This window comes from Pogonomyrmex barbatus, unplaced genomic scaffold (genome assembly GCF_055798465.1).
Source record: "Pogonomyrmex barbatus isolate J1 unplaced genomic scaffold, ASM5579846v1 scaffold7, whole genome shotgun sequence".
NCBI lineage: Eukaryota > Metazoa > Arthropoda > Insecta > Hymenoptera > Formicidae > Pogonomyrmex > Pogonomyrmex barbatus.
The window spans coordinates 1,357,901-1,384,570 of NW_028297171.1; the positions used below are offsets into that span (position 1 = coordinate 1,357,901).

Sequence of the window (26,670 nt, forward strand, 5' to 3'; positions counted from 1 at the left end):
AAACTTGTACGTATTTGTATCACAGAAAGAGTGTCAATAACTCGGATTGTCAATCTCACATTATCTTGCAATACCAAAATTTCTTTCTTTCCATGTGTATATATTAGGTGTACAAAAAAGTTCTGAGCTTTAGATTTCATACAACAAACCGAAATAACAATTTAAATTTTATATATCTTCCCGCCCTTTTGCGGTTTTAAAGCGTTGACATTTGGCCTTCTAAAATGCCATATGGTTTGGCATTTGATGCACATAACCTCAAAAATCAGTAGTGTTCACGATGGCAATAACAAAAGAGCATATTCAATTTTTCATCCACTTCGCGTTTCATCTGAAGAAAAATGCTGCTGAAGCCACTGCAATGATTTGTGCTGCATATGGAGAGAACGCTGTAAATCATGCTACATGTAAAAGATGGCAAAAATTTCGCCAAGGAGATTTCAGTCTTGAAGATGACGCGTGCTAGACGCCCTCAAAAGATTGAAACGGACGAATTGCAAGCACTGCTGGATATAAACTCTGTGCAAACTGAAAAGGAGCTTGCAGAACAGCTTGGCGTTACGCAGCAAACCATTTCCGTACGTTTACATACGATGGGAAAGGTTCAGAAGAAAGGCAGATGAGTTCCGCATGAATTGTCCGAAGACAACAAAAATCGTCGGCGTGACTACACTCACTTTACTTTCAAAGTTCCGGAAAAAAGATTTTCTACACAAAATTACAGGCGATGAAAAGTGGATTCTTTATGATAACCATAAACGTAGAAAATCATGGGTTGACCCTGGTCAACTTACGACATTGACGCCAAAGCCCAATATCCACGCCAAGAAGGTTTTGCTCTGTATCTGGTGGGATTGGAAAGGTGTGTTGTATTACGAGTTGTTACAACCGGGTGAAACAATCACCGCCACCAACAACAATTGATCAATTTGAGCGATGCATTAGAAGAAAAGAAGCCATTTACTGGCCAAGGACGTCGTAAAGTGATCTTGCTTCATGACAATGCTCGACCACATGTTGCGAAAGCGACTCAGGACCATATCTTTGCGTTAGGCTGGGAACTTCTCCCGCACGCGGGCTATAGCCCAGACATGGCACCTTCCGATTACTACCTATTCCGGTCACTGCAGCATCATTTGGCTGATACACATTTCGTGAGATTTGAAGAGATACGAAAATGGATTGATGACTTTATCGCTTCGAAGCCGATGAACTTCTATCGTCAAGGAATTCGCAAGCTACCCGAAAGATGGCAAAAGGTCGTTGATGCAAATGGGGAATATTTCGCTGATTAATATTTTTTTGTTTGTTTTTGAATAAAGATTGAATTTTACAAAAAAAAGCTCAGAACTTTTTTGTACACCTAATACATTAAAATTTAATTAGATATCATTGATATTTTATCTATTATAAAAAGTACAACATCATTTAAATTCGCTCGTAGAACTTTCAATACATGATAATTGGTTATATATCAGATAATTGTTTATATTTAGGAGTATGACATGTTCAACAGGTAATTGGAACAATCTATAAATTGTCAAACCGTCTATATTAAATGCTGCAATACGTGCTGCTACAGCAATTTCTTTCTTAAGATTTTGTTTTATCCAACATTTAATAGTTTTAATTAGAGAACTTTTTCCAGTATCATTGTTTTACCATTACACTAACATGAGTAGTGATATAAGGCCGGTTCTAACTCGCGAGCTCCGAGGGGAGTAGAGGGGCAGAGGTTCCACGACGCGGGGTACTTCATAAGCGATGGATGCGGAGTCCGCGGGGCAAAGGAGGAGGGAAGTGCGTCACTAGGCGCGGGTTCCGCGAGGCGAGGGGTGCTCGGCATGATGTTATATGGTGCGGGGCCGCCGCCCGCCGCCACCATGTTCTCTCTCTTACCTTTTTTTTTCTCTCTTCCTTTCTTTTCTCTTTCCACCAAGGTATTCCGTTTTGTTTTGATATTTTTTGTAATTTTAATTTTTAAAATTAATTATTTTATTTAAAATTAATTATTTACTTAAAATTAATTATTTTTTCAAAGGAGACTTTTTTAAAATATTACTTAGTAATTTAAATTTATTATTTATTATTATGATATTATTATTCGCGACAAGATGTGTCGGTACGCGATTCGTTATCATAGCGCAACCTGAAACCGCTGAATTGAAAGGAAGAATGAAGAATAAATTGAGTAATATTTATCATAATATACATTTATTGGTCATGTAATGCATAGTGTACAATATTATCTATTGCGTACGCTAATGATTCACATCTATAATCGAAGTTTTGTTCTTAATGTTATGATTGATATTATTTATTTTTTATCTACTTTAGATATCATTTGATACATTCCGAAATTAGATATCACATGCGAAAATATTCCACATAGATGGACGGTATGAAATATATATATCTTTAAAGCGGTAAGATCATTTTATCGGACACGTGTTAAAAATTACAAATTTGCAATTTTACGTAGGTTAATGAAATATATTTTATTAAACATAAATAACGAAACATAATGAAATATAAAAAACATTAATTTAAGAATGTAATATAATAGAATACATGTACAATATGTTAGAAAATAAATTTTAAAATAACACTGAAATTTAAAATATAATATATAAAATATAAAATATAAAATATAAAATGTAAGAAATATTATAAAATATTATTTAGTAACTTAAATTTAATTTTCTTCGTCTTGTAATATATCTATCTCATCTAACCAATAATATTTTCATTATTAATTATAAACTCTTTAATACACTTGCGACAATCTGAAGCTATATTATATTCCATTAAAAGTTTATTGCAAATAAAATATTTTCTTTTTAATTCATAATTTTCTAGCACTACTTTACATAATGTGTGCCAGTTTGTTATTGCTACTCGAACACGATTAAAGTCTTGCACTTCTGCATGAGCAATCTTCGCATATCCTTCGAAAAGGAGCGTCACCTTCTCTGCAAATGATACTGGCAGAGTTTGTAGCTTTTACGCATGTTCCCAGCAGAAGTGGCTCGTAAGTTTTCGGATACTCCTCCGGGATGATTCCGTCCACCGGATTCACGCGGATATTCACGCTTTCTTAACTCGTTGGCAGTTTCATCTTTTGATTTTATTTCACAATTAATATTATATTTTATTTAACTCACTTAAACTTTTTTTTATAATATTTACCTTATAAGTTATTCGCACGCACTTAGTATTCAGTCAGTAGAACTTAATACTTAATGAATCAAATCTGAATGTCTACTGACGGTTAAGGATGACACTCCTTTGTCTTGTCGCTGATACATAATACGCATCTTTCTTATCTTTTAGAAACACGGGTTAACATCGCGAGATTTATGTTAATGTCTTCTTTTTTCACTGACTATAACAAATAAAAACAAAAAAATTATTTAAAATTTAAAAAATTATAATAATTTAAAATAAATATTCATACGTATCTTTATAATTTATATGTAGCATTTATGTGCTCCATAGTTTTAATTTACACATATAGGACACATATCACACAACATTATTTGATATAGCGATCTACACTCGGTACAAAATAGTCCTTCCATTATGCCAAAAGAGTCAATTTCATGTATACGAAGAACATTAATGTGCAAATACAAGTCTCTAATTCTCACAAAACATTCTGTATAAAATCTCGAACTAGAATTTCCTTCTGAATAGTAAAATGTAACGTGGCACATTCTTCTTAGTTCATTTACTGCATTAATTTCACGTTGATTCAAGAGTTTATGTTTGAAACTCATATTAAAGTCAGTATCATTACTGTCATAATCAGAGTCTTCGAGCAATTTTTCATCAATATTTATTGCATCATTGTCGTCATCACTATCATCATCATCATCATCATCAACAATATCATCAACAACATTATCATCATCACCATCATCTTCATCTTCAATATCCATATATAACTTCATCTTCAATATTATTTTCATTTACTAAATCAATCATTTCAATTTCTTCTTGATTTATTACTATCACTTCTTCATTCACTAAATCTATCACTTCGATTTCGTTTTGATTATTTGCCATTACTTCTTCATCGTTAATTAATATAACATTATTATCAGCCATAATATCTTTAATTTCTAACAATAGATTCAGAAGTCTGGTTCTCTCTTCCGTTTATATATCTCAATTACTGACAAAAGTCTCGGTCTCTTTTGTTTATATATCTCAATTTCATATGTTATATATGTGTATGTATTATCATATTTGTGACAAGCTAGCAGTTTTTGCATTTATATTTATATTTATCATCTAAACTACAATATATACACGGATAATACCTTAGGAATACAACATATTAATGTTTAAATATTTTTTATTTAAAAAATTTTTCTTTTTGGCGTTGTAACCAGTTAAATATTTTAAATACATTTTGTAACGCGCAATATTTCGAATGTTTTATACATCAAAAAATATTGCTAACATCTAGATTATTCAATGATTCTAAATCTTTATAATCAATATCCAAGGTTTCGATGATGACATCATCCCTTGCATCGAGCATATTTGTCAACCATTCTTTCTTTTGACATCCTTTAACGTATATGAGAACTTCATCTTCTATGTCAATCACAGCTGTTGTAATCAAATGTTCCGCCATGTTATACTAACCATTCCGTCTTCCCATCGCAATCCATGATGATTTGCAATCAACCAGGAAGCGCAAGATTTGTCGGATTTTGTAAGGAGATGCCATGATATAGGACTTGCAAAAATATAATGAGAGAGAACTGTCTCTTTTCTCAATACAGCCACTTCCTTCACGACAAATCTCCTTCCAACGACGAATTCTTGCAGATCCGCAAACGTTGGAATGATCATAACGAAAAAACAATTCCTTTAAGACTACGCTCCATCGACAAATACGTCGAATTTTTATTCCTTTCTTATATTAAAAAAAGAGGGGATATTTGCGAACGTTGCAGTTTACATAATCTTGCGCACTATATTGGATAATGGGCAATGCTCGATCGTGCAAGATAAGACAATAATATTCAGCGGTACATTTTCTTTACAACCAAATTCTATTCGTATGTCAGTAGCGCTCTTGGTGGACTCGTTTTGTCGCGAGCAGTCAATGACCACAATAAGACCTTTTGTCAAAAATGTTCCTACGGTGCCTACAAGCGTTTCGTAATAATCCGTAATATGATTTACGAAAACGTGCATACATGTCAAAGAGAGTGGCGTATCTATTTTTGTTAAAATCTAGATTTAAGTCGTCGTATAGATAAAATTTGGAATTTAAATAAAGTTTCACATTGGTCAATTTGCAGCCATTGAATATTGTAACATCTTCAGACACGTTATTTTTTCGACTCGTCTGCAGAGCAAAGATAACGTACCGCCGTTTCTCTAGCTGAGTCGACGTTTTTACAGCCCACGAATGTTTGGTTGTACTTTAATGAAGTGTTACGTCCGTGTTCTGGACGAAAGATAATATCTCTCGTCAGGAGGAGGAGAACTCGGGTGGACGCACGGAATCTCTCCTGTTCTCGCGGAACGACGTCGTGATGCCGATCCGCGAGTCGAACGCGCGTTAAGGGGGCAAGGATCGGGTCAGCGTCGGCGATGTTATTACCCTTGCCTGCGCCCGCGCTATCGGTGGTCCGTTTTAGGTCAGAGAACCGAATCTCTTTGACCAGGGATGGATGCGATCCTCAGGGAGCCGGGAACAGCGCGGGGTCAAGTTTAGGAGAGAGAAAAAAAATTTAAGACCGAATTTTGATTAACTAATTTAATAATAAATAATAAAAATGGATTACAATATTCCGTTCGTGTACATTAAAAAGAGTTGAGGTATTCGTTACAAAGAAAAGTCTTATACATAAAAAAATATAAAAAAAATAATCGCGGACAAGAAAAATCTGGACTTATATTCCCAATTGTTCTAATTGGGGCAAAAAGTTGGTGATCGCGACCATGTCTATGGGATCGGGTTGCAGGTGTGGAGGAGGATTAGGGTGCGCGGTGCGGAAAGCCTTGATTGGGACGAGGTAGGAAAGAGGATCACGGGAAATATACATAGGGACGGTATCGGTTATTTCGTGTTTGGAGATTTGGTCCCAAAATTGCTTGTCGGGTTTAAATTTTCTTGGGATGAAGAAAGTGCCAGGAAGTGGATGGGTAGGAGAGCGAGGAAATTGACGGACGAGGTTAAAAAACTTCTCCACGTCGAAGTTTTCTGGAGTACATTGGTTCTCGAATTCGGCCGCGGAGCGGAGGGCGGAGGCGTACTGATGCAGCGAGATGTTGACTAGTCCCGGCTCTACTTCTATTAATCGCTCAGCGAGTTCTTCGGCGTGGCTGGTTTCGCGACGAATCCGCTTATTCGCTTTCTCTCGACGGTCGCAATGCCCGTTTCGTTCGTCCGTTCCGAATGGCATTTGTTTGGTTCACTATATAAATGAGAGTCAGATAAGAGAGAAATTGAGGAATCGAGATAAGGCAGCTTCACCGAATCAATCGGCGGCTTGCCAGGTTGGAATGTTGTGGAATCGGGGGAGGCAGCTTCACCGAGTTAATCGGCGGCTTGCCAGGTTAGAAGGTTGTGGAATAGAAAGTTGTGGAATCGGGGGAGGCAGCTTCACCGAGTTAATCGGCGGCTTGCCAATTTGGAATGTTGGAGTGTTTTAACGAGATAAATAAGTAAATAAGAGGTCGCGAACCAAACTGCCAGTTATCGCGGGGGAAAAAATGATAAACTTGAACTTACTTTTGTTGCAGCGGCCGCTGGTCGAGGAATGCAATTGCCAGGCTGGATCGTTGAATCACTCGAAAATAATAAAGTCGCGCACAGATTCTAACTGTAATAATTTCGGATGGTGCCGACCACGAATGTTGCGATGAAGCAGGAAGAAGAGAGCGATCCGCTCCAAGTCACGGTTTTTAAAGGGTTCCGGAGGGGTGGGAATATCTGAGGGCGTGATGGATTTTCGTGTTGGCTTGTCGAATGATAGTTTAGGAAAATTGTGAATATAGAGGAAGGAGGGGAGTGGTGTTCTGTGAATTGTGGTTCTTTTTATATTTCCAGATTTCCCAGCGAATAACAGAATTAGTTAATAAAAATTTTCCCGCTAGTTCACACCCTCAATCGTTCATTGGTGTGCCCGCCAACGGCCACTAATCGTTTCTTCTTAACTGGCGTTTTTTTTTGTGTTTCCCCACCAATTTGGGGAGTGTCACCCCCGAACGATCCAACGCGTTTCTTATCCGTTAGGAATTTGCTTTTGTTAATGTTAATTTTTTATTGGTAAGTCGTAAACTTGTCGGCGCCGACAAGGCTGTTTACCAAGGATTTTTTTTGATAGTGAGACATATCTCGAGAGAAAGTTTGTTTATTTAGGGTTTCTTTAGATCGTTCGAAGTGCTCCGTTTATGGGTTAGCGGCCGTTAATTTTTTCTTCCCGAAAGAGAAGAATTCGTGAAGTCCCCGGTAACAGAAGGATACTCATATAAATCCCACGAGCGAAAACTCATGCTCAGATATAGCTCCACTTTCCAAAGCTCGCAACAAAGATAGTTTATTGATTTCATTCAACATTACATGAGGTATTCGCCACTGTACTTTGAATAATTCTATTTCCGATTCTATCGTCGAAACTCCCATCGTACAGTTGTTGTCGCTGCGCGTTCGTATCAGTATCAATTCGTGACGAGCGTTAACAACCACACGTTTGTAATCTTCGCAAAAGCCAAACAACAAATTGAGCGGTACGCAAAAATTAAAGTATCCTTCCGATATAGTTGATGATATGTCCCATCCTGCGTTTCGCAAAATTAGCGCCTTGTCATACGTCAGCAATATATAATTCTTGATTGTACTGGTTATTCCAACATTTCTATTGCGATCAATCTCCACATCATTGAGTTCGTATTGAATTTCATCAAACATAAATGTTACGCAATTGTTTCCAAGAGTTATCACGGATTCATTATTTTTCTTTTTTGTCATCAATTTTCCTTCGACATAGAGAAAGCTTTCGCATGGCAAGGTGTATAAATCTTGCTGTTGTATAAGTATTCTTATTTCATCGTTATGTCCAAACGTGTTTACGGATTGTACGTGTGAATCTCAATCTTGATGACGCGATTGTCCGGCTCACTTCCAATATTTAAGATATCAATCATTTCGAACGATGAATCCTAATGATCTTAAAAATTTAACGAACATGGATAATAACGAGGAGATTAGAGATCGCGAGAAGACAGTAAAGCAGATTGCGAAAACGAGCGATTCAATTCGTAAGAAGTATCGCGCCTTAAAAACGAGTAAAATGGAGGAGGATATTGCTTTAGAAAGACAGTTCAAACCGATTGTCGAATCTTTGATTCAAATTGTTGAAAATACTGGCGGTGAAGAATCTAACTATAAGATGGAATCTAACGAGACAAAACGAAAACGGTCGCAAAATTTAGATGATTCACTGATAACTTCTACTCCACGAAAACAATCAAACGCTTTATCGAACGTATCAGTGATGACCTCTGTTCCGATGTCACACATCATGCAACACCATATGAACAGCCTTCGAATAATATTTTACCTGTTGAAGATGTTTTCGAAACTACCAACGAGTCACTGGTGATGTCTATTCGACGTTAGTTACAAACCTCGGAAGGTCTAGAAACGTTGCAAAATCATTTCGGTCCACTAGGACAAAAGTGGGAGCTGTTTTAACCGAAAACAATATAGATAATGGATATAGATAATGTTTACGGTGTTTATTTCATCAACGATGACATGATGTTTAATGATAAGCGTTTTGATGAAAGCAAAGATGACAATATATTTATAAACGGAATAAGATACTTGGGAACGGAAAGTCTTTAAGTTAATTTTTAAAAAAGTACATGACGATGAATTGTACACTGAAGAAGATAAACAGAAATACAAAGATATTATTTTGCTACTGATAAACGCATAGACGTAATCATAATATGCTTAATTCAGTTATGGGTAATAAATACAAATACAAGTACAAGTATAGATACAAATACAAGTATGTAATCGCACCTCTTCTACCCCAAAAAGTCAGAAGAGGTATACTACATGTCATGACACTAAACGATAATGCCATCGATTACGTGCATTGGAATGATCCAAATGAACTTGTAGATCGTCTCCGATTACTCGAGGTTTCGCGCCAAGCTGGTCACAACACTCACGACAACGAGATACAGTCAATTATCGAAGAACTTGTTGAAGCTGATCTTATTATAAATTAAACCGCGTGTCAAAGAAATGAATCATTTAACAAGCGTCGAAATGCCAATCAACAAGTTTGGAACATCACTCGGAAGAAGCGAAGCGGAACCGTTCTACCAATGGAGTGGATTAGTCAGAAATTACGTGCACGATAACGCTCTTTGCGTGATCGCAGCCAACTTTGACGCAAAGTTACGCAAAATTCGACGTGTAGCGTTACTGGTAGATGATGGCGACGTTGTAAACAAACGGTACGTGGAACATAGTGTACAAATTTTGAAGGATCGACAGAACGAAATCGAAAAGAAATTGATTGCGTTCCAAAAGGACGTGCAGATTATTTTAAACGAGCTTCGACAAATGATGATTACTTATCGCGTCGAGAGTACGTAGATAAAAATATACACACAAATTTTGTGTTATTTGCGTGTCGTGATATTCGAGAAGAAGAAAATTTCTGAGAAGCAGCAACTAGTGGAAGAACTGCACGCTCCAGTGAGAAGAAATTTTTCACGAAGACGTGTCATAGTACGCGGGTACGGTGATCTATGGCAGGCAGATGTAATCAAGATGCGACTATATCTTATACGCGATTCAACAAAGGTTACCATTATATCTTCACTATTATCGATGTGCTGAGCAAGCACGCATGGACCGTATCGCTCAAGACTAAGAGTGGAAACGAAGTTGCAAGAGCGGTCGAAAAGATAATTCGAGACGATGGAAGATGTTCGAAAAATTTGCGGACCGATAGAGGAAAGGAATTTTATAATGCAAATAGTACAATAGTATAATACAAAAAGTCATAAAAAAGGCACGATATTAATCATTATTCAACATATTCTGTAATGAAAGCATCAATCGTCGAACGGTTCAATCGCACGTTGAAAAATGACATATGGAAGATGTTTACTCATAATGGCTCGACTTGTTACCACGTCTCGTCTCAGCGTATAATATGCGAAAGCATCGAACTATCGGTATGCGACCCATCGATGTTACCCCCGCAATCGCAGATAAACTTTTGACCACAATGTATGATCACATAAAAATTGCACACGCACATTCAAAGTAGGTGATTCGGTGAGTAAATTCAAGACAATATTTGAAAAAGGTTATATGCCAAATTGGACCACGGAGGTGTTTAAGATCATCAAAGTTCAGAAAACTAATCCCGTGATGTATCTATTGTAAGATTCATGTGGAAAATCAATCGCTGGAGGATTTTACGAATACGAATTACATCGCGTTGTAAACCCCGATGTGTATCTCGTTGAAAAAGTATTAGGCAAAAGGGGGAACGAGGTTTATGTTAAATGGTTGGGATTTGATAATTCGTACAATTCTTGGCTACATAAAAGTAACGTGTTGTAAAATAAATTTAATACATGTTTCTTTATACATGTATTATAATTTATTATAGAAGTAAATGAATTTTTATTTACAATATATAAATATATTATACAAAACAAATGAATTTTTTATTTACAAGCTATGTATTATAACGGTATTTTATAATGTCCCCAGTGTGTTGGTAGAGTCGAGTACAATGTATCGCTTATAATCGTACGGACTTAGAGTAATTTTTGTTTCGGATATCGTATATATTTTATGCAATTTTGAATTTATACAAGACTGCTGTCGTGTCATTTCAGTCTCGTTTCGCAAACACTGTGTGTAATCATCAAATGTTATCGATTTTGTTACTACGTTACTCTTGATGCCTTTGACTTTTTTCATATCATTTTTTCCATCAACACGCAAGGTGTACATTTTTGCTCTAAGCCCTATGAATTCAGTCATAATTGCACCATTGTTTTTCGTTTCATCAAACCTGGTATCTTTTTATTAGCGAGTGGAATACCGTATACATTATCAACCGCATAATCACTCGTGTCGAATCTTTTAATATCACGTTTCATGATATCGTATACGTCGTCGCACTCGATGTGATAAATTAAACTATCGGTATCCGTGTACATCCTTTACATTTCTCACCATACAATGGTAACATGTAATCGTAATTAAATTCATACAAACATATCTTTGATATGTTGACAATGCACATACCTACATAGATTGGTTTGTCGAACTTCACCTCGAATTTATGCAATTCGATCGCGATCAAGTTCTCTGAAAAAACGCTTTGACTGTGGAAATTTGATTTCGCAATCATTGCCTCCGCGCCATATCTTCCCTCCCATTTTGTTAAAAGTTTAACATCGACATGATTGCGCACATTCTCTATGGTTTTGCCAAACACCACATTATTCATCAATTTATAAATAAATAAAATTCATAAATTTATAAATTTTTCTCGAAATAATTTTTAGCGAGTGTTCTAAATTTTGTATTGAGTTCGATATACTCCCAGAGCCATGGAGATTGCGAAAATTGCAATACGCGATGTATTTTTGTAACGCGAAGACCGTGACGAATACATTGCTGTAGGTTGCGATAATGTATAACGTTTCTTATTGTACAAGGTTGCAAAGAGTTTATCCTGTCGCTTACCGGATGGTTTATCGCGCGTTAGACAAAACGATAGATTAATGTGCGCGTCGTGAAGATGTTCTAGGTACTCTAAATCTACCTCGAGAATGTAACCGATAGGCGAATCTAGTGGTGTTGCGTTTATGTTATAATTGGACACATCGACGATCCATCGAAAATTTGCGTAAGGCAATGATTGACACATTGCCCAACCGTACAAGTTGTTAACATCAAAGTATATAAGGTATGACGATGGTTTCGATGGATCGTATGACTGCGTGTACTTGTTGTTGGCTTGCGCGTATCGGTTGGAACATTGACTTAGACCATCGCGTATACCGCGTTCGATGAACATGACCATGTCGATGTTGGTGAGCAGTTCGAAATTGACGCGATATGCTTCATTGCGTCCCACGTAAAACCCGGTAGGATATAATAGTACGCAGGATCGAGTCCATAACTCGCGATGCAACTATCACAAAAATTTTCAAAGATATCAGCCGACAACAAGATGTCAGTCTTGAAGTATAAATCGCTGTATTCGCCGAGCGTTCGGATGGAGAAAACCGCTGCCATACGTTGCCGACGTGCGCATAATCGCTTTCGGACACGGTGTCACCTGTCAATGAACTGTAAAATGACTCGTGTGATGGTAAACGTAACTCCTCCAACTTTTCGCAGTTAATGTACTCGCACGGAAGATACCTTTTCGCGTCAGTAAATTAAAATCTTGTGTTGATAAATTTTGAAACTCGCATTGCAATATTCGTAGCTTATCTTTATTCAAGAAGGATGCCAGTTTAGTTGAAAGAAGTTTAGTTGAGTTTATCGAGACTGGTATTGAGAAATTTGAATGAATCAATAATCGTAATTTAACACAATTTTTCTGATCATTTTTGTCTTCCGTATCTTTGACATTTTGTAAACAAAATGTATTTTTCTTTTGTTATTGGAAGTAATTCTACTCGTCCTTCATGCTGTAACTATTTCCGTAATGATAAAATACGTGTCATAGCCGGATAAATTGTGAAAAACTATAGGAATACAATGCGAGTCTTTGTAATTTAAATTACAATTTGAATGCGCGGGACCTCTAAATCGACCGGTTAGATGGCAATGATTGCGTACCTGCGTGTCATCTGGAACGAACGGTTTTTCGCATACGTGACAGTAAGTAGCGTATTAAATTTTTCCCAATCTTTTCGCGTAAAATTTGCTATAGGGACATTAGCGGACAAAATAGTCTTTACGCGATGCGCTAAACTTTCCTCGGCAAATCATACGACGCAATCCTTATCGCGACGAAACCGATATGTGGATAGTGAGTTATCGTACGAACAGCGTACATAATATCCTATGCTAAATACCTGATGGTGCTAGTACGCGTAGCTTGATGTTTTCAGATGTCCATTTTCCATCTTCTCCAGGATGCATTCCAAGTCCGCGTACACGACAAACGGAACTCGTCCTTTCCTGTTATAATTATTGAAACTGAGTCATTTGTCCTCACACGGTAATCTGATGGCACAGTCGTTCATCTCTGTACAGTCTATGATGTGAGCTTCCAATTTTTCACTCATGCTAAAATAGTGTAAACATCTGCAAGAAACATAGTTGTTTTAGTTTTTTTTTAAAACGAGTATAAAATATTTCTCAACTTATTAAAATATATATACTTACCGGTCACAAAAAAAATTTCTTGTGTTCTTTTTTGTTGAGTTGCAAGTCTATAAGGCGGGACAAATTCTTGATCCACACGAAATGTCCCGCGTTATCGTCCCGCGGATCCTGCACATACAGCAGATCGACATGCTTTTCCTTCTTCGTATTGGTAAGACGTGTCGGAAGGATCGAAAGTTTTTTCTTCTTTTCGATGCAGTATACATTTATGGATATGTTGTTGAAAAATTCAAACTTTTTAATTTGGTCCAACGTCATCGGAACTCAATGTTTTGAAAATTGAGTACCGACGTATAATGTGGATACGAGGATTCTCGTTCTATGTCTCTTTCAATTGGAAGAGCCGCGACCACTGACCATGCAAAACACGCATTGTCCATAGACTATACGTTGATCATCGCTCTCTTCATCATAATTTCCTGCGGTAACTGAATGTAACATCCTGCGTGCAGAGAATTGTTTGTTTATTAACAGTTAAATTGAGTATACGCGATAATGCCCACCCGCTATCGCGTTCCTGAAATTCTTCCAGGGATGCCAAGGTAGGCTCAATAACGCGCAACTCGTACCATTCGTGTAAATTGGACGAACGAAAGAGTTCACAGTTTCTCGTGTTGACATTTTTATTTGCACATTTGTCATTCGCAACAAATTCACCGTTAAATACTGTATTCACCTTAATATTGTTATGTTTCTGTATGATATTTTGCATACGCTCAAACACAATTTCTTCGCATCCTCGAAAAATTAGCGAGATTCGATGTGCTTCGTATTAATGACCGCATCAGTCAAAATACAGCTTTCAAATGCCGTATTAATCTCGCGCCATCTGAGGCCTGCGCTGAATTCAGCACTCGCGGTCACGAATCGTTGGCGTACCGAATCTTTCAAATTTTCGAGTCTATCCGTGCGACCAATGATTGTCTAATACTAATTAATAATCGCGGGCGTTTAATTTGACCATGCTCTTCTAGCGATTTGATATACTTGTCGCATCGTTGCTCCCACGCGACATACTCTTCTCTCGAATTCAATCAGATAGATTGTTCCAAAAGAACACATTCAGTTTGCTCCATATTAATTATCTTCTTTGATGTATAACTCTCAACTTACAATTCGACTAATGACAGAACGTGTCACATGTCTTTTCATTATATCTTACCAATGATGATTGTATCTCCTTTAGAATATTTTTGCATGTGGCATTTAATTTCAGAGTATATCAAATGATGTATAAAGATTTTATTCTTGTAAAACGGTCTCGCTTTCCCGCGCGGAGAGCGGTCAGTCGATTGCCAGGAGGGGAAGCGAGGACATTGGAGACAGAGAGTTGTTATTAAATTGTTAGGCGATAATTATAACAAATAACGATGCTTTATTTAACCAATAGTGGTGCGATGGAATGCACCGAATCTTCGCGTCAATTGTTCGTGGCCGTGGACGGGCGAGACGGTGATCGGCGCGTGGATAGCGCGTGGATATAAAATAAGATATCGCTCGGGCGGTCGGCGCGATACTGATCGCGGCGCGCAGTTCGGTGGCGCGGGGCGCGCGCGGCGGCGGCGATGTCGCACGTGTTCGTCGCAGGCCTTTAAATCGACGTTGATTTAAACGTGCACGCATGTCGCGGATGTTATCGCGAGGGTGGATATTTCGCAAGGTTGTCGGATCGTTGAGATCGGAGAACGGGTGTGCCCGTTCCCTGCCGAGAGAGCTCGGCTGACGGGGGGTGTGCCCCTCGTCTGTTTGCGTGAATGCTGAGTGAACTCGGCCAGCCGGGGAGGGCCCCGGCTGCATGCGGAGAAGAAAGTGGCGGTGCCGAGTGTACTCGACCGACCATGGTGTACCCTGGTGCTCGGAGAGATGGTATCGGGGAGAACCCCGATACTCGGCGGTGAAATCTCGGGCACGACGGAGTCGGGTCGAGCGAACTCGACGCGCTGGGGAGACCTCAGTAACTCGCGGCTTGCCGTGCGAGATACGGAAACGGCTTTCGACCAGGCCAAGCGAACTTGGCGCGTTTGGGAGAGCCCCAACAAATCTTAGGCTTGCTACCGGTTTCGGATGCTCGCTTCCTTGAGACGGACTCTCGGAAGACGAGCTAGGAACAGGAGTAAACGAGGAGTGAGAACTGTGGAGAGCGATGCCTTTTTATACTCGAGATCGACCTCGGTATTTTCGGTCGGATCGGTCGGATTGGTCAATCTCGGGGTTAGCATCCCTCTCCCCAGGAGCGGAAAAAAGGATCGGGTATAATTGGTTTTTTAGTAGGGAAGGAATTCGGTGGGAAGGTGGGAAGGAACGGCGCGGTGCGGGGGTGGTTACGCGCTTGTAGACGCGGTCGTGGCGCGGTGCGGGACGCTCGCTCAGTTGCGTGGCGCGGCGTCGGTGCGGCGCGGGACGTGTTCACGCTCGGTGGTACGGTGCGTGGCGCGGTACGGAGTGCGTTAGCGCTTGTTGGCACGACGCTTGGCGCGGTGCGGGGAAATACCACGAAAACATATATGTTTTCGTGGTATTCTCCGACGCTTCGGAGTTCGCGTATGGATGTATTTAAAAAAGGAGGCATTACTGCCTCTTTGCGGTCACTGCCACACTCCGCCTGGTGTTCGGCGGTCCTCGACGGATGGTCGGTCGGGGGAAATTCGGAGGAGGAATAAAGCGGAGGGATGCGCTCCGTTACACTTGACTTATGTGAAAATGCAACAATTGCGTTTTTAACACAATGATCTTATCGCAGGACGCGTTGTAACGTGCCCATTATTCTTAATATCATATTTCATACCATTTTAACCTATGTGAAATTGCAAATTTGTAATATTAACACGTGTCCGATCTCATCGCGAAAAACATCAATTGTTCTTAAAAAATATATATTTTGTACCATTGACCTATGTGGATTTGCAAATTTGTAATTTTAATACGTGAGATGATCTCATTGTGACATGATAAAGATATACGCGAAATTCATTGCAGCAGCCATATATTGGTGCTAATATTATTGCAAATGTTGCAGTGTCTACAGTTACATCATATATCGAATGATGTACGTGTCTAAAGTAGATTTATTCTGTATAATTTCATCGCAGCTGCCATTCATCGGCGCTTATGCAAAAATGCAAAATTGCAATTTTAATGAGAGTTATATTTCACATCTCGCGTAGTAGACCGTCGGAAAAAGAATAGAAGGGTATACAAATTAAAAAGAACTTCAACAATCAATTATTGCATTAATCGCTCTGTGAAAGACAAATAGTCTATATCTCTGTAAAAAGAAACAGCTCTTGAAAAAATGTACAAGGGAAGCTCTGTGAATTATTACACTTCGATTCAACAGAATGAGGCGTATAAAAAACAGTAAGTTTCATTACCACAAATCTTTCTTATACATTTTATATATTTTAATATATTAATAGCTTACTTATATATATTCTTTTCCTTACAGTATATCTTCTCATAATTCATCATCTTCGGAACCTTGTACATCTCGGGAAGAAGATTTGCTTTAACATCCACAGCTTATAAATATTTGGATATTGGAATCAACCTTTTGGGACCTGTATCCTATGTGGAATTACGTATTGGTGATAATCGAGGCAATCAAATATTATTGCCTTATGTAATGTGGAAAACTCTCATCGAAAAATCGTGGATATCGAGCAACTTGTGAGATCAATTGCTTCTTCATCATTGTCGATTCATGATCTAATTATAGAACTTGTTCAAATGCAAAATACAAATATTGTAAAGTTTACATTGCGCGATACATGCTTGTACAGCCGTCAACCGTATTCTTTCTATTTGAACTTGAACATTGCGTCGAACATGTATATTACTGGCTCTATGAGAATATATATGGTGTCAGCGAAAAATTTAAACAATTTATAAACTTTTTACGGCGGAATTGTCTCACAGATAAACATATTGTAATAAAAACTTTATATAATAAAGTTAATAAGTAAGAATAAAAAAAAATAAAATTGGTTCTATTTCTATTTCTATTTCTTCAATATTTTCTATATATTCAATATATTCTATTTTTCAATATATTATATATTACAATATTACTTACTATTATATGTGACGTTATATCTTCTTTTTTATTAATCAATACGTACAACTTCACATGAAGGACATCTGTCAAAGACATCAAATAAAAAAAATGAGCGCTGCAAGAGCTGTCATACAGAGACGTTCATTAGCGCCTCTTGCGACAGAAAAAGGAGAGTCGACGATGACCAGGAAGTAATAGTAAGTGGGGCACTATGGCGCGTCAAAACAAACCCTCACCACCTTCTCACTGGTGCCAGGGGCGTGGACCCCGACGGTCAAAAACTGGCAGCCACGTGGAAATGGAGCGTTCTGATTGGTCGGTGGGGATGAGAGATGATAATTAGATAATTAGTGGGAGCGTTCTGATTGGTTGGTTCCGTAGCTGCCCGACGCGTGATTGGCTCTACCCATAGTGCCCCATGTGTGCGATTGGTTGTCGAAATGCTAAATGAAGTAGGGGAAGGGTGAGAAAGCGTCTGGGACCGATCGGAGTCCGAAAACAAAATGGCGACTGCGAAAAGAAATATGGCGGGACTGTAAAAGGAATATACTTGTTGAGAATGGAATGCGATTTTTTGTTCACGTGGGATGGAGCGAAGAGAAGAAAACCGATTTTTTTGTGGAATTTTACTGGTTGTATACAGGATATGAAGAATCCCGTTTTTCTTAGGGCGAAAGATTTCTCGGCGCCTCATAGTCGGTGAATTTAGATAAATTTCTCGACTCGTTTGACATTTTTTGTATGGGGGAAATATAGGTTACGAGTGGATATAGGTTTTGAAGACATGAGATTTTCGGAGTGTAATAACCATTATTTACCAGCTCGTACGGTATTTGGCTGGAGGAAAACAGGAACGGACAGGTTCACACTAAAGGTTTCTGATGATGACGACGACGACGAACTTAGAGTTATACGAAGATTTTATCCTATCCACAAACACGCGGGCTGAAAAAATTTTCTTTCGACTTGACAATAACTATGCAGGCATACTGAAGGGAGAGAGAGAGAGAGAGAGAGAGAGAGAGAGAGAGAGAGAGAGAGAGAGAGAGAGAGAGAGAGAGAGAGAGAGAGAGAGAGAAAGAAACGTGTGGGTCAGGAAAGCATAGAGGTACTAGAAGACAATAGAAAAACACGCTCGCGCAGGCCCGCGTAAATGACTTTCAAAAAGGAAGAGTTGTGAAAAATTTAGGATAAAGGGAGAGATAAAGAAACGACGTAAATTTGAATTTATTATAACTCACGATTCAATAAAATTATAGTAGTAATTTCTTTAAATTTTAATGTAATTAATTCTAAAAATACAATATCAAAATATGTAAAATATCCAAAAATGGTAAATTATTTATTTGCGTTCTTACAGCAAGTTCGATATCCTTTTGGTTGCCTCGGACGGTGAGTTTGATGATATCGGCGTCGATGTAATTGTTAGATAGACATAGTTCTATCTCCTTGATCAAATAACGTGCGCACTCGTTAACAGTATCGACGACGGATGCTAGATGGTTTATGCGAGCATCGACATATTTGACGATATTCTCCATCCCTTGAAAAGTAGCTTGTTGCATTACAACTGCAACGGAATAAGTTTTCCTTTTTTTTCGACGGAGGTTGTTCCACCGTGGGTGGAAAACTTTTCGAGTCTGCTTGCGTATTTCCGGTATTGTTTTCTTTAGGAAAATTTTCATTTTCCTTATACGTCACCAATACAGCTTTCGCATCGTAGGCAGAGGTGAAGTTGATGAATATGTTTGCAAATGTGATGGGATTTACTTTGCTTTTGCTGCTTCCGTTAAAGTATGCGCTCATGTACCGAATACTGTCTTGAAATGCACGTGTCCAGATCAAAGCTGATTCCTTCTGCAGAATTACCACTCAATTTAACGACAGGCTCGAAGATCTTTTCTTTAGATAATTGTAATCCCACGTGTAATTTCTTCGTATGAGAGGTATTGAGAGGGTACGTAGAAAGCAGCAAATTTTGTTCCACATTTTGCACACAGTTCTTAAATATCTTGCGAATATTTTCTAGTTTAGTGGGATTCGCAGCTTCTTGTGGTCCGGCCATATTACTCGATGAGAGAATTTTGAACAAAATGTCCACTTTTAACAAACGAAAACTCGGAAGGATATTTTCGAAGTAGACGCTTCGAATGTCGTTACTCGAGTGAAGCAGTGTAGCGGTATATTACCTACCTATATCTTCCCCTCCTTTGAAATAAATAAAAAAGTACGATTTATAAATAATATACAGTTAAATCGATTCTAGAAGATTCTAGAAAAAACGCGTATTTTCGCTTTGTCTCTGCTTTTTTTTTCAAGGAAAAACTTTCCTCGAATAACAGAATTATTACAGAATTATTACAGATTCGATCATGTTCGAACACACGCGAATCTTCGATGTTAGATGAGAAAAATTTTAAATAAATAAATTATTGAACATTCGAATAAACTATAATTTTACGTTGCTCTTTTTCAAGGAAAGAATTTTCTCGAATAAAGCGAATATTACAGGTTCGATCACGTTCGAACGTGTCAGGGTATTAGATGAGAAAATTTAAAAATCATCGTAAAATCATTGTAAAATCATCGCATAAAATGCAGAAACTATTTCAAGAAGAAGAAGAAAGTATCGAAATATACAATAGAAGTACGAGTAAGAAATATTTTATAAATGTTAAAAATTTGTTAATGTTTAATTTGTTAAATGTTTGAAGAAGCGAGAACTTTCCTTCCGAAAAATTTAAATAACTATTTATTTGGACGTGTTATATATCTGGTGCCGTTTATACGCCATTAATAAACAAAAAAAAGTGAAATCGAAAAAGGGTCAAGCTACAAGAAATATAAATTTTTTTCAAGAAAAAATAATTTATTACTTAGCCCGAAATAGCATTTTCACCCTCGCGTTCTCCTCGAAACTACGGGATAATTCTATAATTTTTTATAAATCACTTTTGGAAAAGATTTTCCCTATAAATAGTGCGTCTAGCGCTATTGGAAATCTATTTCAGAGTTGAACTCTTCTGTGTTTCTACTACGGTTTTGTCGTGCGGTTTAAAAGTTTGTGTTCGTGATATTTTGCGTGAAAAATGGCTAGTGTAATTATTAAAAAAATCATAAAGTTAGCATCGAGGTTGGATATCCGCATAAACGCGGATAAATTTTTGTTTAAAATATCCAACGTTTCGCTCGATGATAATTATTTACTTTTTACACGTTTTTCGTGCGAATGTTCGGATACGATATTGGGGATGCTATATCAACTGGGTTACTTCGCTGGCGACGAGTGTTTACTCCGGATTGCCGGAGAAATAATCGAAACGCGACGCGCGGTTGGACACGAAAAGGAGGATGTGGGTGGACACATCCAAAATCTCCGCTCTCATTTCCTCAACGGTAAGTTGCTCTCTATTATTTCTATAAAAATAACTCATATATCGAACTCGCGGTTTAACTAATTTTTAATAATAAATTGTAGCGCGTCAAAAAGCCACAGCGATAGTGTATCCGCTCACCCAGATTTGGAGACGACGCGCGGAGGACGAGCCAGAAGCAGGACCAGCACGTAAATAATTTCGCTAAAAACTAGCCAGGAAGAATGTTAAAATGTAATTTTTACCATTTTCTAAGATTAAAATATTAAATGTTTTTAGGAAGAGCTCGTATTTTACCTACACAGGAATTGGAGGAGGAGGAGGAGGAGGAGGAAGAGGCGCCTCCGGAAATTATTCAATTATCATCTGGTAGGTTTACATTTTAAATAAATAATCTTTAAAACAAATGATAAAAGGTAGAAAATCTTAATACAACTCTGTTTTTAGATACGACAGTAAGTACTCCCGATCAGCGTGTGTTTTCACCTAAGTTAAGATAAGTTGTTAGAGAAAAAATATTAATTAATTAAAGTACATAATATTTTTATTAATCAAAGGACATAATATTAATATCAAAAATAAAAATTTACGATATATTTTTCTTAGAACATATGTACTCCCCTATAATCCCAGAGGAGAGAATCTGGAGCGAGGAAGAAGGGGAAGAAGAAGAAGTGCAGGAAGAAGAAGAGGAGCAGGAAGAAGAAGAGGAAGAAGAGAGGGAGGATGAGGAGGAAGAGGAGGGGGAGGAAGAGGAGATGAAGGAACGTGAGGAAGAATCTGAACAAAGCGAAGAGGAAATTAGAGAAACACCGCCTGGTATATATTCCTTTTCATCTTAATTTCTCGATTTATGTTCGTATTTAATTTTAAATTATTGAATTTTTAATAGGAATACCTCCCAGTCCTATTTTCTACGTGAGAAGGAGCCGACGATAAAAGACGTTACCTCAGAAAAACATATTGTTTATCAAATTAAATACGAACATAATATTCTAAGCAAACTTGAAGTATTTTCTATAAAATTCTAATTTTTGTAACTTTTGTACAGAAGCGAACATCGAAGAGCCGCAACGTGGAGGAGGACTTATTGCTCAGGAAAATTTGGAGGAGGGGGAGGTGGAGGAGGAGCAGGAAACAACAGGCGAAGAAAGGGAAGAGGAAGAGGAAGAGGAGGAGGAGGAGGCGGCGGCTGAGGAAGGAGAATAAGTGGAAGAGGAGGAGGAAGAAGGAGGACAAGTGTAAGAGGAGGAAAGAGAACAAGCACGTGGCGGGGAGGTTAGAAATTTTAATCATTTAATATTAATCGGGGAAAATTCGCGCCGGTTTAGAAATTTTGCAATATTAGGAAGAGAGGCGATATTCCGTTTGCGTCCGCTACCCGAAGGAGTCGGTGTTTATAACTGGCTTGAAAACGCGTTCGCCGAAATTTATGCCTACGCGTTACATACCTCCGAACCGTACGATTACGTGAGATTTTCATTCGATTCGGAGGATTTAACGTACGGCCCGGCGGGATTATCGTTTCGACCGGCACGCGACTTAACTCGCGAAGACATTTGGCGCCTTGTGAGTTCAGTAGCGCAAAGTGCCGGAGGTATCGATATCGCGCGGGATTTTAACGTACGCATTTTCAATGTCGCGGCATCCAGAGATCGCGTTTCAAATAAACTCACACGGAAAGACGTTGCGAAACGTTCGATTTTATCAATCTCCAATTCCGATAATTTATGTTTTCCCCGCTCTCTCGTGACCGCGCAAATTTATCACGAACACGGTACGTTGCGTGCGGGGGAACTTCACGAGCGGTGGAATGTGGTAAGACATCAGAATTCCTCGTTACAACGCGAACTCGCATTGGATTTGACGAGGAGAGCTGGTGTCACCATTCCACCGGAGGGTTACGGGATTCGGGAAATAGAATGTTTCCAACGCTTTCTCGCCGCATCTGATATAGCTATTGTTGTTTATAATTCTGCTACTTTTGGACGCGGCGAGAGACCCTTATTTGACGGAAGCACGGTACTCGCCTCTCTAGAACGCGAACCTTTATATCATCTAAATATTATATATCACGAGCAACATTGACATTATAGCCCAATTTTAAATTTAAAAGCAGCCGCGGGGAGTAGAGGGGGGTATTGTATTCCATGTAATATCGGGTATCGTGAGGAAAGGGATCACCGCTGTTCGAATAAATGTTCTCGTTGTAACAACATGCCGTGCGATCAACGCGAAATCGTGGAACTCATTAGGTGTGAGACTTGCAAACGTTCGTTCTTCGGAAACGCATGCTTCGAACATCATCGGGCGACAAAGTCGTATGACGGTAAAACTCCGACGAGCGTTTGTAACACCATTCGTCTCTGCGAAGGATGCGGGCGGGTTGTAAAAACGACAAAAAAACACGAATGCGGCGTTTCTTTTTGTAAAATCTGCAGTTTGCAAAAACCCGTAAACCATCTTTGTTACATGCAGCCTCTCTCTCGCGAAGACAGATCTTCCGTTGTTGAGTGCGGCGGGAATTCTTTTGTATTTGCGAGAGAGAGCGAGCAGAATAACTCAGGTGAGCGGAAATGCGAAAAGGGATGAGTGGCATTCGTGTTTTATGATTTTGAGACACGCCAAGACCAATTGCTTGAGGGAACCGAAATAAAAATTCACGTCCCGACTCTGTGTGTCGCGCAACAGATTTGCGATTCGTGCGCGGAGATAGATGATTTATCGATGCGATGCGAGTGGTGCGGAGTACGCGAATTTGTTTTTCGCCAAGATCCGGTAAAACAATTTATCGAATTTGCAACACGTCCTACAAAACATTTTACACGTATTATTTGCATAACGCATAACGCGAAATCGTTCGACGCGCAGTTTATCCTTCGGTACATCGTAGAAAATTATTCTGGATTAGAACCTCGTGTAATTTTAAACGGTACAAAAATTATGGTCCTAACAGCGAATCGCACGAAATTTATCGACAGTGTTAATTATATGCCAATGCGTTTGTCAGAATTACAAGGCCTTCGGATTACCGGATACTTGTGACAAAGGTGTTTTTCCGCACTTATTTAATACTGTCGATAATCAAACATATGTCGGTCCACTACTCGATGTTCGTTATTACGCGCCCGAAACAATGCGAACAGAGGAACGCGAACGTTTTCTCGCGTGGCACGCAGAAATGTCGGGAAAAAATGTAATATTTGATTTCCAACGTGAAATACTCGAGTATTGTCGCACCGATGTTAATATCCTTCGCCGAGCATGCATGGCCTTCCGAAAAATATTCTTACAGCGGGGAAACGTGTGTCCATTCAAGGAATGTACAACTATCGCTTCAACGTGCATGAGAGTTTTTCGGAAAAACTTTTTGCGCGAAGGAGAAATAGGAATCATTCCTTTGGGTGGATACAAGTTTAAAGATAACCAGTTGCGCAAAGGTACACAATGGTTAATTTTGAAGGAAGTGAGTTAGGTCATCGGATAATTCACGCGGACGTGAGTATCGTTTAGCGGAAGGCATGCTCGTCGACGGATATTACGAATGCGAGAATGGGGGTGAGACGCGGCGTCACGTCTTGCAATTTCACGGTTGCTTTTTTTACGGATGCCCGTGCCTCTTGCTATCCATTAAATCGTGATAAAACGCTCGAAAATTTTAACGATACGTTTGACGCGCGTTACGAACAAACGCTTGCAACGTAATCTTGGCGATTACGTCGTCAAGGATATATCCTAACAGAAAAATGGAGTGCGTTTTCGACGAAGAAATGCGCGAGAATCGAGAGATGCGTGAATTTCTCGAAAATCACCCCGTGGTGCAAATCCCATCTCTCGATCCTCGCGATGCATTTTTCGGCGGACGCACCGGCAATATCGCGACTCGATACGAGGTTACGGGCACCGAGAAGATACGGTACGTAGACGTATGTTCTCTGTACCCGTATATACTCAAGACCGGAGTTTTCCCAATTGGTCACCCGGATATTTATGTGGGCGAGGAATGCGCCGATTTAATTGGAATCGCGCCAAATTTTAATTTTACTCCGGTCGAGGGTCTCGTACGTTGCCGAGTACTCCCCCCACGTGATCTCTTCCACCCTGTACTACTGTACCGCATGCGCGGTAAATTATTATTTGCTCTTTGCCATACATGTTGCGAATCATTTTCTCGCGACGCGTGCACTCACGATCCTGCGGAGCGTTAGTTCGAGGGCACATGGGTGTCTTGCGAATTACGCAAAGCAGTCGAAAAAGGATATCTCGTGACGCGGGTAGACGAAATTTGGCAGTACAAATCTACGCGTTATAATCCCGAAACGCGACAGGGAGGGTTGTTTACCGAATACATCAACACTTTTTTACAACTGAAACAAGAGGCGAGTGGGTGGCCGAGCGAATGCAACGACGATGTTGCTAAAGAACGCTATCTGAGGGAGTATGAAGCAATCGAAGGTATCATTCTCGATAAAAACAACATCGTACGTAATTCCGGCTTACGCTCCGTCGCCAAACTCTGCCTTAATTCGTTTTGGGGGAAATTCGGCCAGCAGAGTAACCTGCCGAATACAGAAATAATAAGATCCCCTCAGCGTTTCGCCGAATTGCTGTCGAGTCCTGAACACGAGATAGTCGGTGTATTGCCCGTTACGAGGATGCGATATATGTTTCATGGTGGTTAAAGAGCGAAGCGATGCCTTCACCGATAACTAACGTGGTGATAGCGGCATACACGACGGCACAGGCGCGATTAAAATTATACGAATATTTGGAAAAATTAGATCGTCGCGTATTATATTATGATACAGATTCATGTATATATATATGAGCAGCGGTGATCCCGAGGAGTACGAACCGCATACAGGTAATTTTTTGGGTGACATGACCGACGAACTCGAGAGTTACGGGCGTGGTAGCTTCATCGAGGCGTTTGTCTCTGGCGGACCGAAATTTTACGCGTACGTGGTACGTACACCGGACGCACGAAAATATGAAATATGTAAGATATTTCAGGGGATATTAAAGGGGATTAAATTAAATTTTGAAAACTCGAGGCTGCTTAATTTTAAGAGTATTTATAATTTATTATTAAATAGGGAAAAAGAGGAGGAGGAAGAGATAAATCTGCAATTTAAAACAATTCGCCGCACCGCGTTTCATGAAGTAATAACGCGAAACGAGGTGAAAACGTGTGCTCCTGTTTTATTAAAACGCAGATTCATCGATAATCTTCTTTCTTATCCCTATGGTTTTACGATATAATATTTTACTTAAAATTAAGTTAAGTTAAGGCTCGGATTTTCCCCGTCCTCCCACAAATGTAAATATGTACAGAATATGTATACAGAATAAATATGTTTGTAAAAATTAAGATTATTTTTATTTTAGTTATAGTTTATTTTAGTATTAAATTTAAGAAAAAATGCGAAATTTGAAAAATGTATATTATACGGTTTCGATTAGAAAATGTAAAATTACAAATGTAAATTTGCGTTTAATTATTAAGAAAAAATATAAAAATATTTATTTCTTTAATCATAAGAAAAAGTATAATAAAAATTTTGTAAAATTAAATTTTTAAATCCAATTTTTTCCCACTTTCCTATAATTTTCCTATAATTTTCTTTTATCACTAATTTTTATATAGAAAATATTTTAAATTTATAATAGAGAATCATTAAAATACTTTGTAAAATATCTTTTAAATTATAATCCTAAATTATAATCGCATAAGTTACTTTTTTTAAATTTGTAAAAGAAAAAGTTATAAATTTTTACGTCCGTAATAATAAATATTCATATTATTTTTTCCGCGA

The 26,670-nt window shown here is 38.6% G+C and overlaps 1 protein-coding gene and 3 pseudogenes across 1 annotated transcript; 2 read left to right on the forward strand and 2 right to left on the reverse strand.

Annotated features, from left to right (window-relative positions):
• Positions 1–2,591: 2,591 nt before the first annotated feature.
• On the reverse strand, positions 2,592–4,880 carry LOC148934859 (uncharacterized; annotated as a pseudogene).
• Positions 4,881–8,183: 3,303 nt separating this feature from the next.
• On the forward strand, positions 8,184–9,282 carry LOC148934860 (uncharacterized; annotated as a pseudogene).
• A 3,173-nt stretch (positions 9,283–12,455) lies between these two features.
• LOC112552604 (uncharacterized) lies at positions 12,456–26,341 on the forward strand. Its single transcript, XM_089083083.1, has 2 exons — positions 12,456–21,673; positions 21,906–26,341. Exons 1-2 carry the CDS (start codon positions 21,466–21,468, stop codon positions 22,061–22,063), a joined length of 366 nt encoding a protein of 121 aa, XP_088939209.1. The 5' UTR covers positions 12,456–21,465; the 3' UTR covers positions 22,064–26,341.
• On the reverse strand, positions 13,243–14,502 carry LOC148934861 (uncharacterized; annotated as a pseudogene).
• Positions 26,342–26,670: the final 329 nt, after the last annotated feature.

What these genes read in the sequence shown, in the direction of transcription:
- LOC112552604 (XM_089083083.1), top strand. Translation starts at nt 21,466, where the DNA reads ATGTACTCCCCTATAATCCCAGAGGAGAGAATCTGGAGCGAGGAAGAA. An exon ending in AATTAGAGAAACACCGCCTG is followed by an intron (nt 21,674 to 21,905) that starts GTATATATTCCT and finishes ACTTTTGTACAG; the next exon opens with AAGCGAACATCGAAGAGCCG.